General features: G+C 37.5%; 1 protein-coding gene across 1 annotated transcript in view; it reads left to right on the plus strand.

Annotated features, from left to right (window-relative positions):
- The first annotated feature begins 2,614 nt into the window (after window positions 1-2,614).
- The window catches only part of LOC149962116 (mannan-binding lectin serine protease 1-like), a 41,623-nt gene continuing 30,042 nt past the window's right edge, over window positions 2,615-14,195 (plus strand). Inside the window, exons 1-2 of the mRNA XM_090164398.1 lie at window positions 2,615-2,767; window positions 2,861-3,124. Of these exons, the coding sequence (XP_090020524.1) occupies window positions 2,615-2,767; window positions 2,861-3,124 (417 nt within the window). The remainder of the gene's footprint in view (window positions 2,768-2,860; window positions 3,125-14,195) is intronic.

Here is a 14,195-nt window from a genome sequence, read left to right on the forward strand (position 1 = left end):
GTAACAAAGTAAAAGTTAAATTATAAGTTTCGAGCTTAGGAAATATAGAGCCATCTGCCTTAATATCCGTAAACTAAATATGTGAGGAAGTAGTAGACACCTTTTGAATTTCTAGGTTTTCCTGTTGAACTTTGAGCGGATGTGCAGAGATAATTTTGAACGGTTGGTAGGCGGCGATACTTAATGACCAAAATTTGAACCACGTCCGAAGCCTATATATAAGGCAGAGTTTATACCACCGAAATATTCAACAATTAAGGAGTCGAGACTATCGGTACTACAAAAACAGCAGACGAAGCGAAGTTTCTAACCCGAGGCTTATCAAGGAAACTTTCGCGCCCATCGAATATTTTTGTTTGGTACTTGGTAATTAGACACCGAGAAGCCATCTCAATAAAAAAAATTAAAGTCTTGAGTTAGAATTAATAAAATAGTTTTTTTTTTATGTTATCGCCTCGTCGGAACATGATCGGCCGCCATATTTAAAAATCTCGATTGCAAAATTAAAAATAAAAGATATATCGACTATTCAATAGGTGCTTAAAGTAAGTGTCGGCTCGACGTCAAGTAGCTCTTTTTTCAACAGATGTCGCTATCATCGTAATCCAAACAAGATAGTTAAGTAACATTTTGACCCAAAAGGCTCGTTTGTAAATCGATCAATAATATAATTACAGTAATTTTAAACAATATATTTTATATGGGATATAAAGCTTAGGTTAAAGTCCACTTAATAGATTATAAGAGGTCTAAATATAATACTCTACAATGGCTTACTAACGACGGTATCATTTGGCTATTTTATATATTAGCTTCCTTTGCCATAAATAGATGGCACCACGCTCTCCAGTACAGTCGCGTTTTTCGAAGAATCGGATAGATTCTTGGCCATCTCTAATAACAGGGGTCTTTTCATAATACAGGTGGCAATGATAGAGCCGACAGTTGCTTAAAATTAATCGCCGAGAAGTAATTTTTCCGATAGCCAGGACCCGCAAGTTATTGGATGTGGAAATAATGGAAACTTTTCACCGGAAAACAGAACGTCGTGTTTTTGCCAAGCCTTAATATGTCAAAAAAGCTACCTGGTTAAAAGGCAACGCCACGGGGAATGCTTGTTGCTGCCGTAAAGTTGAAAAATTGCCATTATTTTAACAAGCACTATATAAACAGTGACTTGCGGGTCCTGGCTCTCGGAAATATTACTTCTTGGCGATTTCCTGGAAGGATGATTTATTGAAGCGTCTATTGCTGGTTCTATAGTGACGTAATGTATAAAGTAATTTATCATTACTAAGAACTCAAGCTAGAGGTCACATGTTACCGGCGGTAATCGCTCTTTGAATCCTGATTGGTTGATGCTGGTCGATCGTCTGCCACAGCTGTTTGGCTATTTCCCAGTTACGCGGCAGCATTCTACCCTTCTTGGGGCAACCGATGGAGTGTGTGGAAAACAGTGGAATGTGGGTTTCAGCTAAAGTTGAGCTAGTGGAGATAATGTCGCTCCAGGAGGACGTAGTTGAAACGTTGGTGACGTGGGAAGCCCCAAATAATATCCTGCCCCTGATTCCTGAAGGGTTCGTTTTTTATTATGATTACTGGATCGGTGGATCCTGGGCCATTCGAAATTGGGTCTAAGGACCGTATCAGTTTCCTTCAAACAAGAGGCCAGTAATCGGCCATGAGGGATTAACCCATAAGTGGCGTGGCGGAGTGGCTAGCACCTTCCCAGCTTGTAGTACATCTCTTCTTCCGCGTAGAGTTTGCAATAGGCCTTTCTATAATGTAACATTGGCCTTCTTGTTTTGATGTCACGGGTGACGTATCGATGACGTTTTACTACGAAAAGCCCCGGAGTAAATTCTACGAGGCACCCTGTTTTTAAGCATAAACGTAACTGAAGTACTGAACTTCTACGTATTTCGTGACGAATGAGCTACATAAAAACAAGTTCAGCAAGCGTAGCTTATTTTATTGAAAGGCCTATTTCTTTTCTTCCCACTGTTTAAGGGGTTTCCATAAAAAACTTATTTAGAGGGAATAGACTCGAATAGAACGATAGTATTTGGTGTCAAACCAGACAAAATTTGGCACGTTATGGAATTATGAAGACCCTGGTGAGTGATAATGCCACTTGTTTCACAAGTAACGAGTTCCAAATCTTCACGCAGAATAACGGCTTCAAGCATTTGACCAAGGGTGGTGCGTACCGTGAAGACATCATTAAAAAAAATAGATGGTACTTCTAACTCTGCCATTGATGTCATTGACGAAGGTTTAAAAAAATTCTCAAATGGATCTCTCGACGTAAGACTAGCAAGATTTCTCATAAACTATCGCCACACTCCGCAAATTAGTGGTAAATCTCCAGCGGAAATCATGTTTGGAAGAGAAATCCGCAACGAACTTTAAAGAGGAGAGAGGTAATGAGAATATCAACATCGATAAACCTATAATTGAAATGCTAGAAGTAAATAATAATAGCGATAAAACCATTAGTAAAAATTAGTGATGTTACCTATAAATTTCATCCTAATCAAAAAGTCTTTGTAAAAAACTATGGTAAGGGAGAAAATTGGATAGAGGGAACTGTAAAAAATCTATCGGAAATATGATGTATGGGATTGATATTGGGAGAGGTATTATTAGAAAACATCAGAACCAATTGAGACTAAGGAGTGAGAAGTTGTTAAAACCAACCGTGTCTGAGACATCAACAACTGGAGCCAGTAAAATGAATCCAAATCCAGATGCAGGGTACAGATCAGTATTACAACCACTGATCCAGAGTCATCAACAACCACCGATCCAGAGTCATCAACAACCACCGATCCAGAGTCATCAACAACCACCGATCCAGAGTCATCAGCAACCACCAATCCTGAGTCCTGACAATGAATCTCCAAGCTGGAGTAGCAAATCATCACCAAGTCGATCACCGAGTCGCAATCCTATCTTATTACCACGACAAGACTCGAGACCAGAGCAACAGCCTACCACAAGCATCTCTATTCCTAGTCATCATCAGAAGGAGCCCGATCAAGGATACTTATTAGACAAGATTTTGACAAACAGCCTCAGTCGAGTAGACACAGACCACACGTACGAAGATCCAGTCGAAGACGTAAATCAATTAAAAGACTTAATTTATGAACTGAAATGTTTAATCGTTAATGTAGTTAAAATACACTATAATCAGTCTATTTAAAAAAGAGGTGATGTTATAAACTATAATAGCCAGGGGGCGCCACTTGGTGGGGAAGCTGAGGGAGCTCTAGTTTTATGACCACCTAAACAGTGGTCTACCGGCTGCCGACATGTTCGGTGCTCTTACTTAAAACTTCATATGTAAAAATCATCATCATCATGGAAATAAATATAGCTTCAATAGAGAGTGTTTAATTAACAAGAACAAACACATCAGATTGATTAAATCTAGATTAGATTTTTTAATCTTGATTACCCACATTTAATGACGATCACCCTGATTTAATCACGATTACCCTGATTTAATCACGATTACCCTGATTTAATCATTTTACTATGATTAAGACGCAGCCAAAATGGAAGTGACCTGCCCCTCGGAAAAATCTAATCGACGAATGTCATTCCTTGATTAAAATGCCTTTAAAAAAATCCATTGCAGGGGAAACTTTTAGAAATCATGTCAAAATTTAAAAACAATCGTTAAAAGTCAGGAAATTTTTGAAATAAACATTACAGATGGGGCCTCTAAATCAGGCTGGGCCTATGTGCAGAAAATTCTTGGCGGGGCTACTGCGTGAAGGACTTCCAACCACCCTCCTACGCATTGTAACCCGGCCACCTGTTTAAAGGCATTAAAAGTCGATAGCTGACTTGGGCCTAATGTGGTCCCTCGGGTATTAGCAAGAATTGATCTATTTATATAGAGAGAATGTTTATATTCCGTCAGTCGCGACGCATCATGAAGCAGGGGAATCAACTAAAGAGGGGAGGAAATTGAAAAGGAGGCGTTCTTATTTAACGCATCACTCAAGCGGATATGCGTTAATCGCGTCAAGAGGACGTAATATTTAGGGAGCCAATAATGCGCCGCCTGGAGTTGATTGAGTTTTAAGGGGAGGGGCCAGGTTCTTATCCTAGAGCTGCAACGCGAGGGGCTAACCACTCTTAGAAAGTCTGTACACCGGATTACACCGAGGGATAAGACAGTCTCAGATAATCTGTACACCGAGTTCGTACATTTAGCACTGTTAAAGGTACATATTTTCAAGAGTTCAAGAGTTCCATTTAGCACTGTCAAAGGTACGGCAGTGTACACCGAGTTCGCAGAGTGTCTTACCCCTCGGATTACGCTTAGATTAGCACTGCCAAAGGCAGGGACTTCAAAGATTACGCGTAATCCCATTAGTACAGTCAAAGGTACGGCTCTGTACACCGATTACGCGGAGTGATCAGCCCTTCGCTGCAACGGGAGCGAAGGTAAAAAATCGACGGAATATAAACATTATATAAATAGATCAATTCTTGGTATTAGAGTAGCTGATTATTATTCAAAGCGCTTTAATGAAGGTCGTTGTGAAAAAATAACCTCAAGGTCAAGATCACACCCACAGACCCTACCTTGGAGGCCGATGCGAGAGAGAGACGTTGGGCGTTAAGGTGTGTTTGTTAAGAGAGCCACGTCCCCCTCCCCTATTTTGGGAGCGCGAGATATCACCACAAGGATGGTTTTTAAGGGGAAATAAGCACAATTTTTTTAATTCAGGAGGAGAAAAATTTTGGTAAAACGAAACTTTACAAAACACGTGGTCGTTTCGCGGAAATTCGGATTTCGATATCGGTCGCAACGGACGGAGTTTTTGTTACCTTTGCCTAGTTTGCTTTTATTGGAATTTAATAGGCGATACTATAAAGTAAATTTGGTCTTAACCAACTTGTTAAAAGGGAAAACAAAACTACCTTTTCACAGCCAACTTCGATTCGGTAACTCGTGTTCATAGTTGGCCGTGCGACGTTAAAGAAAAATAATATTCCTTCCAGATACTGCAGACAGCTCATTAACATACACTTTTCTATTACAAAATGTTTTAAATAATAATAATAAATAGATAATTTAGACGAATCAATCAAAAATTAAACCACCATTAGCAAAATCAAATGAATAATAGTTCGTATTTCTTAGGATAGATGGCGCTGCAGTTCTCCACACAGTCACGTGACTACCATCTTTTCGGCCCCGCTGGACTTTATAGTTTCGCCTATTAATATGGAAAGTTGTTCTTGTTCAACGAATTGTCTTAGTGGTAAAATAAGTAACGTATGCCCTTGCTCCTGTGGAAATAGATGGTTTAAAAATATTTTAAAACAGACTGGCGAACTCGCGGAGAAATACTACACGGTCATCGTATATTCGTTTAGCGCGATGCGCGCCATCTAGTGGCGGTAATCGAAATCGAAATCTGGACTGGCTAGGGGGGGGGGGGGCAAGGTTATCCCCTTACGAGACTGATGGAACCTTTAAGTGCCTTGCCTCACGGCTGGGCCCTGGTTTGCTGGAAGTCCAAGTGGTGGTAGGGGAGACTACTGTTCATTTTCTTTGAAGTGGACAGGAAGAATAGGAAAACTCATATTTATGTGAATTATGTTACTTATGGTAATATTATTATTAGTAATATCAAACAGTCTCGCTCTCGCCTCATAGGCGGATGAATACTATTTTCCCGCCAGAGTTGAAGCCGACCATCGCAGGTACATACAACCCATAGAAATCTCATAGGTAACTAGAATGCTGCCGTGTAACTGGCAAATGGGCCAAACGCCGTGGCAGACGATAGCCAGATCTCAGCCAATCAGAGCTCAAAGAGTGGTTCTGCCAAGAATTTAATGTCACCAGAGAGAATGACGTCACCTATCTCCCGCTATAGTAGCGGATCCAAGGAGGATTATTATCCTCCTTGGCGGAACCACTCTACGGCCTCTCATTGGCTGAAGGTTCAAGGAGAACTGGCGTCAAGCTCGGCCGTAAGCGGCAGCATTCTAGTTACCTATGAGATTTCTATGATACAACCCAACGACCGTATATGGGTTCTGCCGTGTTTAAAAAGAGTTTACTTAATTTCGGTCCTAAGTTCGCGATATCTTTAAAATTTGCTTTCTAAAATTAATTGTTATTTCAATAATTGAGTTTTAATTATGTAAATAATTATTAGTTCAATTGGTATTTCAGAATAACAATTTGGTCTCGTAATGCAATATTGGGCCAAGGCTTGACTGAACTGACTTTTCAGTTGTGCTTTTTACCCTAGGAGAATGGAAATACTGGAGGGGAAATATGGGATTCATAGGCCTGGAAATGTGGGGAATTTGGACATAAGATACTAGAGACACCTAGCGGACACCGTAGTCAAAATTTCGTCCGCGTGTTCGTTGGGACTTGGTTAGAAATGCGTGCCGGTTTTAAAATCGTGTTAAAGATTTATTTATTTTGTCTTCAAATTAAATAAACATCTCCGAAAATAGTTTCGTAGAATCCAGGTAGAATATTCGCGTTTCAACTTGTACAAAAAATCCTTGTGAATAACATGAAAAGTAGGCCAAATTTATAGAGACAAAAAATTCCGCCTATTTTCACGATGGCGCTACGCTCGTATGTCCGAAATTGTATAGCTATCGCGTTGCCGAAGCTAAAACAGCGAGTCCGTGATGGGGGAATACAAATTTCTGTTCCAGGTATGCAGTATTATATTCCTAGTTTTACCCTATGTCGATTGGGTTTTAATACAACTGCTAACTGAGCTGCAGTTTTCTTTCGCGGCATTAAATTTTCCTATTCGTATCTAAATTAACTAAAACTTTATTAAACTCACGCCACCGGGACCGGGTTAACCTACTGACTGTACTACTTTCTTTAAAAATCACTTGGTTTTGCGCATAGATAAAATAACTTAATAACGCGTTGTCTGCTATTATTTATGCTTCAGAAATATAATGACAAGCATAGCCAAAGGTACGAAATCAAGCGAGAGCGAGACTTAATTTACTATGAAGTTATATAACTTCTGGAAATATTTGTTGTTTCCGTTGGGTGGCGCCTTAGACCAACAAATAAGGAAAGTCAGCGCTGCAGTGGTTGAATTCGGATCCTTGCCTACTCAAAACGAAAACTACACGATAAATCTTCAAGAGCTCGAAGCTGATTACGTGACACAAAAGTAGATTTATTTGAAACCTTAGCCGCAAGAGGACGCGCGCCACGCTCTTTAATTTGTAAGGTGGCGCAGGCTAGCCAAAGTCGATGGAATTAACACGGTTACCATCCCCTTGAAAATCCAGTTTAAGATTATTCGTTTTATTTCGGAAGCCGTAAAATCGAAACAGCCTAAGGCTCTTTTCTAAATAGTCTTTTTCCCATCAAAAATTGTCTTTCGCAATAGCTTAATTTTGGCAAAGGTAGTCGTTGTTAATTAATTTTATCGACGTTCATCGACGTTTGTGTGATCATGTTTCTTGAAGAAGTTTTATACGAAAAAGGATGAAATTATAAATTAGTTTTAATACTGTTATAACTATTAGTATTTATTCGCTTGACAGAGTTGTTAAATATGTTATTTTTAAAATCGTCGTTTTTAAGTCGCTTGTTATTTGCGGTGATTTTCGTGTCCTGTTTGTGGAATTTTCGTAGTTGTGTGAAGTAAGTGTACTCTTCATTGTATTTTCTTAGTAATGTACAAGAACCCGTGAGTGAAAAGAGGTTTTTGAGCAGTGGCGTAGCGACGCCACGGCACACATCGTGCCCCTGACCCTGGAGGCCCTTTTTCGTTTCGGATTTCATATTTGTTTCATATATTTCAAATAATTTTTAATGATGATACCTGAATATTGGTTTCAGACTAGTGTTCAAAAGGCCTTTTCACACGAGCCAACTTTTTGACCCAACTAGATGAGTCAACTTGAGTTGAGTCAACTAGTTGGTTCGTGTGAATAAAAGTTCGATGAGTTGATCCACCAAAAAAGTACGCGAGTAAAAAATGGATCACTGATCCATTTTTGCTGACTCAGCATTTTGATTTGAAAAGTTGGCTCGTGTGAAAAGGCCTTAAGTCGGAAAATGATCGAGGCCTTTTTTTCCGGAAAATGTTCCGTATTTTTCTAATATATTGTTTGCAAATTTAAATAAAGCGGCATTTTCGCCTCATTTTTTCGAATCTGAAAGTAAAACTAAACCTCTAGACTAGTGTAAACTGATAAATAATGTAACACTATTAATGTTTTGTACTATGTTTACTGATATTAGACATTTTATATCGATAAAAAGTTAAAAACATTAAAAACCCTTAAAAAGTAATTTATGTTAAATTTTTTTATTTTTCCGCATTTTATTTTTCCGGAAAATTAACAACACTATTTCAGACCAAATCCTATTAATATAACGTTGATATGAACTTGAAATCCTTAGTCAAAATTAAAATTTATTATCAATATCAATGTTTTGTAGAATTTCATTTATTACAAGGATAACTATTTTATTTATTTAAAATAGTTCTGAAATTTGATTCAACATTCAGCCAGTGTGTTTGTAATAAGTTTATCGAATGATTTATGGAATACTTCACTGTGTTAATTATTTAGCGAAATATGGAAGTAAATTTAGCAGGTGATAGACTTAATATTAGGATAAAATGAAATTTAAGATGCAATTCGTTTCGTAAGTATGATAAGGCTGGGCGAATAGCATTTTTTGGGTATTAGTCAAATATCCAATACTTCGGATTTTGAAAAACAAACGGTCAATTCGAATAGGTGTATTCCAAATAGTTTGGTAAAGTTGTCTCAAAATTGACAAAATCAAATAGTCAAAATTTATAAATAGAATGCCCAGTTTTTTTTTTCAAATTCATTATTTGGTATTTTAAAGTATTAATATCAAAAATTCGATTCGTCGGTGTGGATAATAATCGAATACCTTGCACATCCCCAATTTAATATGAACTAGTCCCAAAAGCTCGGCGTTGTATTTAGTGTAACAAAATCTTAAATAATTAGGAAATTTTCCCTGTAAATAATATGTTATTGAAAATTAAATGAGAAGAACGATTTTATATTGTTAAACGATAGGCAAATTTATGCCACCGATTCCAGAATATTCACTTTTAGCTTGGTCTCTCTTGAAAATTCCACGTTAAACTGACCACCAGTGGCGGATACATATGGGGGGTGATGGGGGCGATCGCCCCCCCTTAGAATACTTCAAAAAACATAACAATTTTAGAAGTTATTGAAATATATTTATAGAGACTAAAGTATACCAGACTTTCTAGTTGTAGAAAGTACTTCGTTTAAGCAAACGAAAATGAGAGCTCCACGTTACATTTTCACGCTCCATATAGGTTTCGAGCTTAGAAACGATAGCGCCATCTACTTTAATACCTGCCAACTAAATTTGTGAAGAAATAGCAGACGACTTTTGAATGCCCATAAACGCCCCTCCTTACTTGATGGCCTGGATCCGCTCCTGCCTCCCCCCTCTTGACGCTTAAGCTTTGCATGTGACTTTATGATTTGTTATTACACCCATAGCTCAAGATGTCTTTTAGCGCCCCCCGTCTTGAGTTTTTTCTGTATCCGCCACTGTTGACCCCAGGGGTGGCGTTATGGGTAGGCGTGACAAGCTAAACTTTGCAAAATATAATTTTTAAGTCATGTATAGGAAGGCGGCGGCCCCCAATTGAGAAAATCTCCTGACGCCGCCCCTAGCTGACCATAAGAAAATACTGGCAAAAATACCCACTGTGATTGAATAGAGTTGTAAGAGTTAGGCCTAGTTGGCAAAATCAAATGCTACGTATCTTACCTATGATTTTGAAAGTTGAAAAGCACCCCCCACTCAATAGCACACCCCTCGAAGATTTTTAGCTATTTAGCCCCAATTTTCGGGGATAAATTATTTGTCCTCGGATATCGGGGCTATATAGTTTCTAACAGTTTGAGGTACTATTTAGTCCCGATAATCGGGGTCAAATAGCGTTTACCGCGCGGACATTGCTATCTACCCCGTCATTTTTGGAGTAATTAGCAAGGTTCGCGCGGCTATGGCTATTTTCCCCCGATTATCGTTATTCCTGTATTTTCGGGGCTTTTTAAAAACATCCGCTCGGCTAAGGCTATTAACCTCCGAAAATTGGGGTTCCTTTTTAAATAGACACAGACTATTTGCCCAAAAATCAGGGGGAAATAGACACACCGTTTAAGTGGCCCTAAATGGGTTAGAGTGTGGCTTTACCGGGGGGTCGGGGTCCGGCTCTGGTAACCCATAAGGGCGGTGGCGCACTGGGATATGTTAGCTCTGATCAAATGGTCCTATCTCCACCTCCGACTTCGGTCAGGTATGGGCTGTAAACTGAGCTTCGGCTCAGGCTAACGGAGAGGGTCCGGGCAAACTGGCCGCCTCGGTGGATTGGGTAGCCTACTGTGGAGCGGCGAGCCTCCGTATGAGGGCATGGTGGTCCCGTTTCCGGTCTTTTGGGGCACACTGGGATCTCCGGTTCCAGCAGTGCCGGATTATGTGCACCGCGGTGTGCCCGTCGTTCCCCTTTAGGAGCTGTCTCCAAAGGGTTTGAATCTTTACCTACGTAGGTAGGGTGTCGGTTGGCGTTGCTACAGCATCCACTCTTAATCCCACTGCTGTGTGCGAAGAGGGAAATGGTCCACCCATTGCCGCACCCAGGGCCGTGCAGAAGGGGGGGGGGTGAGGGGGGCAAAATCCCCGGGGCCCGGATGAAAAGGGCCCACGAGGGGGGCCCGTAGCTGTAGGGCCCATCGAAGAAGCTCAAGGGGGGGGGTGCAAATCAAGATAACTTGGGAGAAGTTTTCAGGGCTCAAGGGGGGGGGGGCAAATCGAAGGGGCCCGCGAGTAAGTTTGCTCCGGCCCTAAGATACCTCTGCACGGCCCTGGCAGCACCTTCTGCTGGGTGGGGTGGCTTGCGTCAAAGGTGCGACCATCAGTAGTAGGGTTCTGCTACCCACGCTGGATTTGTCACTTGTCCGTGCTTGGGGACGCTGGCGTAGGGCACTATGATGACAGGCCTCCGGTGGTATGGCCCTGTTGCTAGGTACACCGGGCTATAAATTCTGACAAACACCGTTTAAGTTTTTAATGTCAGTTACCCGGGAAAACGCTTCGTACAATTGACAGTGCGAAAACATTAGTTCCGGTAAATATCCTCGTGTTTGAGTTGGACAGTGAGCCTTGTAAATGGTCATGGCAAATTTACTATAATTTACCGTTATTTACCATATTTACCGTTATTTACCATAATTTACAATATTTGCGATAATTTACAATATTTACGATAATTTACAATATTTACCGTTATTTACGATAATTTACCATATTTACCGTTATTTACGATAATTTACAATATTTACCGTTATTTACGATAATTTACAATATTTACCGTTATTTACGATAATTTACAATATTTACCGTTATTTACGATAATTTACCATATTTACCGTTATTTATGATAATTTACCATATTTACCATAATTTTACCGTTTTTTACCATATTTATCGTTATTATTAATATTTACCGTTATTTTCCATATATTTATCATAATTTACCATATATTTACCGTTATTTTCCGTAATTTACCATATATTTATAAAAATTTACCATATATTTACCGTTATTTACCATAATTTACAGTTATTGACCGTAGTTTACCCTTATTTACCAGTATTTACCATAATTTACCGTTATTTACCATATTTTACCAAAATTTACCATATTTACCGTTATTTACCATTATTAACCAGTATTTACCATAATTTACCGTTATTTACCACTAATTACCATTATTTACCAGTATTTACCGTAATTTACCGTTATTTACCAGTGTTATGCACAATATTCGAAAGAAGTGGTATTTCCGGGACATGGTTTCGACTTTCGTGCTGCTTTTCATAATAACAATGATATTTATTTCACGCGAGAAACAATTTGTGGCTGCGTTCAGTAACGATAAACTCTTTGGCAGTTGAATGCGCTATCGCTACTGTACTGCCTTTCGCATTTCCGGTTTTGCCGTAACGTTTGCAAACAGAGAGACAATGTCACAATGAAGCGGGAAGGCTAGCTGTGACGTGGCAGACGATATTTTACTAAATTTATAGAATTCGTAAAAAGCTTTCAACAAAGCCCGTTGAGACAACAATTTTTCAGATGACGTTTTCTTACACGTTAAGCGTTACTGATGTCAAAGTTAAGAAATGCCGTTGCAACGTTTTTGCCCTTTTGAAAGAACCAGTTTTTGGGAACTAAGGTTGTACAAAAGGCAAATTATAGTTCGGCGCTTAAGTTGCCATCTACATTCGTGAAACCGAACATTTGGCGAGAAAAGAACTAGTAGTTTTTTAATGTTAATTTAATTCCTAATTGTAATTGAATATTAATGTAATTCTTAAGTATAATTGAATATTAATGTAATTCTTAATTGTAATTGAATATTAATTTGATTCTTAATTGTAATTGAATATTAATTTGATTCTTAATTGTAATTGAATATTAATGTAATTCTTAATTGTAATTGAATATTAATGTAATTCTTAATTGTAATTGAATATTAATGTAATTCTTAATTGTAATTGAATATTAATGTAATTCTTAATTGTAATTGAATATTAATGTAATTCTTAATAATAATTGAATATTAATGTAATTCTTAATTGTAATTGAATATTAATGTAATTCTTAATAATAATTGAATATTAATGTAATTCTTAATAATAATTGAATATTAATTTAATTCTTAATTGTAATTGAATAGTCATTTATTTTTTAACTATAATTTAATATTCATTTAATTCTTAATTATAATTTAATATTCATGTATTCATAATTATAATTTAATATTCATGTATTCATAATTGTAATTTAATATTCATTTAATTCTTATTTGTCATTTAATATTAATTTAATTCTTATTTGTCATTTAATATTCATTTAATTCTTAATTATAATTTAATATTCATTTAGTTCTTAATTATAATTTAATATTCATTTAATTCCTAATTTTAATTTAATATTCATAAAATTCCTAATTACTAATCGGTGACATCGGTTTCCTACTGTACGCTTTGTCGCGTTTCCGGTTTTGACGTCACGATAGTCATTGGTTACACACCGAAGTCATAGGCTGGAAGAGTCGGTTTTTCCGATGACTGACGTCAATACGGACTTAAACTACTATAACAGCGACGGCATTTTAAACAAGTTGGTAAGCCAAAATATACCTCTCCTCGCAAGAATTGTCCCTAGTGGTATTAATCTCTCGAGATAACCCTTAAAGATATATCTCCACAATTCAGAGTTATTTACTAAAAACGTGATCGTGGTTCAATCTCGCACGGTATACAATTTAATTATAATTAAAATAATTGAGACGAAACAACCGAGTTTAATTTATTCAGAATATTATAAATTAAGTAGTTACAACAGTGAGTTAGACGTACTAAAACAATGCACAATAATATTGAATATAACCCTATTTACAGAACAAGTTTATCAGTTAAATGTAATACTAAGCAAATTTTAATGAAAGATATATCTACAGAGGGTATTTGTATTTTTCTCGCTTACGAAATAACAACACAAAAAGCCTTCTTTAAACCACTTCACACGAAAAAATGATAATTAAAGCCAGCAATACCTCCCGAAAGCTCAACACAATCAAAAAATTAAAATACAAAAACCCAATCGACCAAACTTTGGAGCCAAAACGACCAATAGAAAAATATATAATAACAACCCAATCAATCAGACCAGAGCAGAGCAAAAATAATTAATAGAAAAATATATAATAACAACCCAAATCGATCAGGCTCAGAGCAAAAATAACGCATAGAAAAATATTTAATAATAACCCAAATTATCAGGCTTCAGAGCAAAAATAACGAATAGAAAAAATTTATAATAATATCCCAATCAATCAGACTTCAGGATCAAAATAGCTCATAGAAAAATATTATTACGCAGTCGAGTAATAAATTAATTCAAAACCAAGCAATAGAAAATCAAGAAGCGCAACACCTTACCATTCACAAATACGAATTTTCGACGTTATTATAATGAAACTGGATTAACTTTAAGCCACGATGTAACCACTTGAAAGGTTCCACCGAAACGGAACTATTTCGAAAAATAAGCTTAAAA

Source organism: Leiobunum rupestre, chromosome 1, assembly GCF_980474605.1.
Source record: "Leiobunum rupestre chromosome 1, qqLeiRupe1.1.hap1, whole genome shotgun sequence".
Lineage (NCBI taxonomy): Eukaryota > Metazoa > Arthropoda > Arachnida > Opiliones > Sclerosomatidae > Leiobunum > Leiobunum rupestre.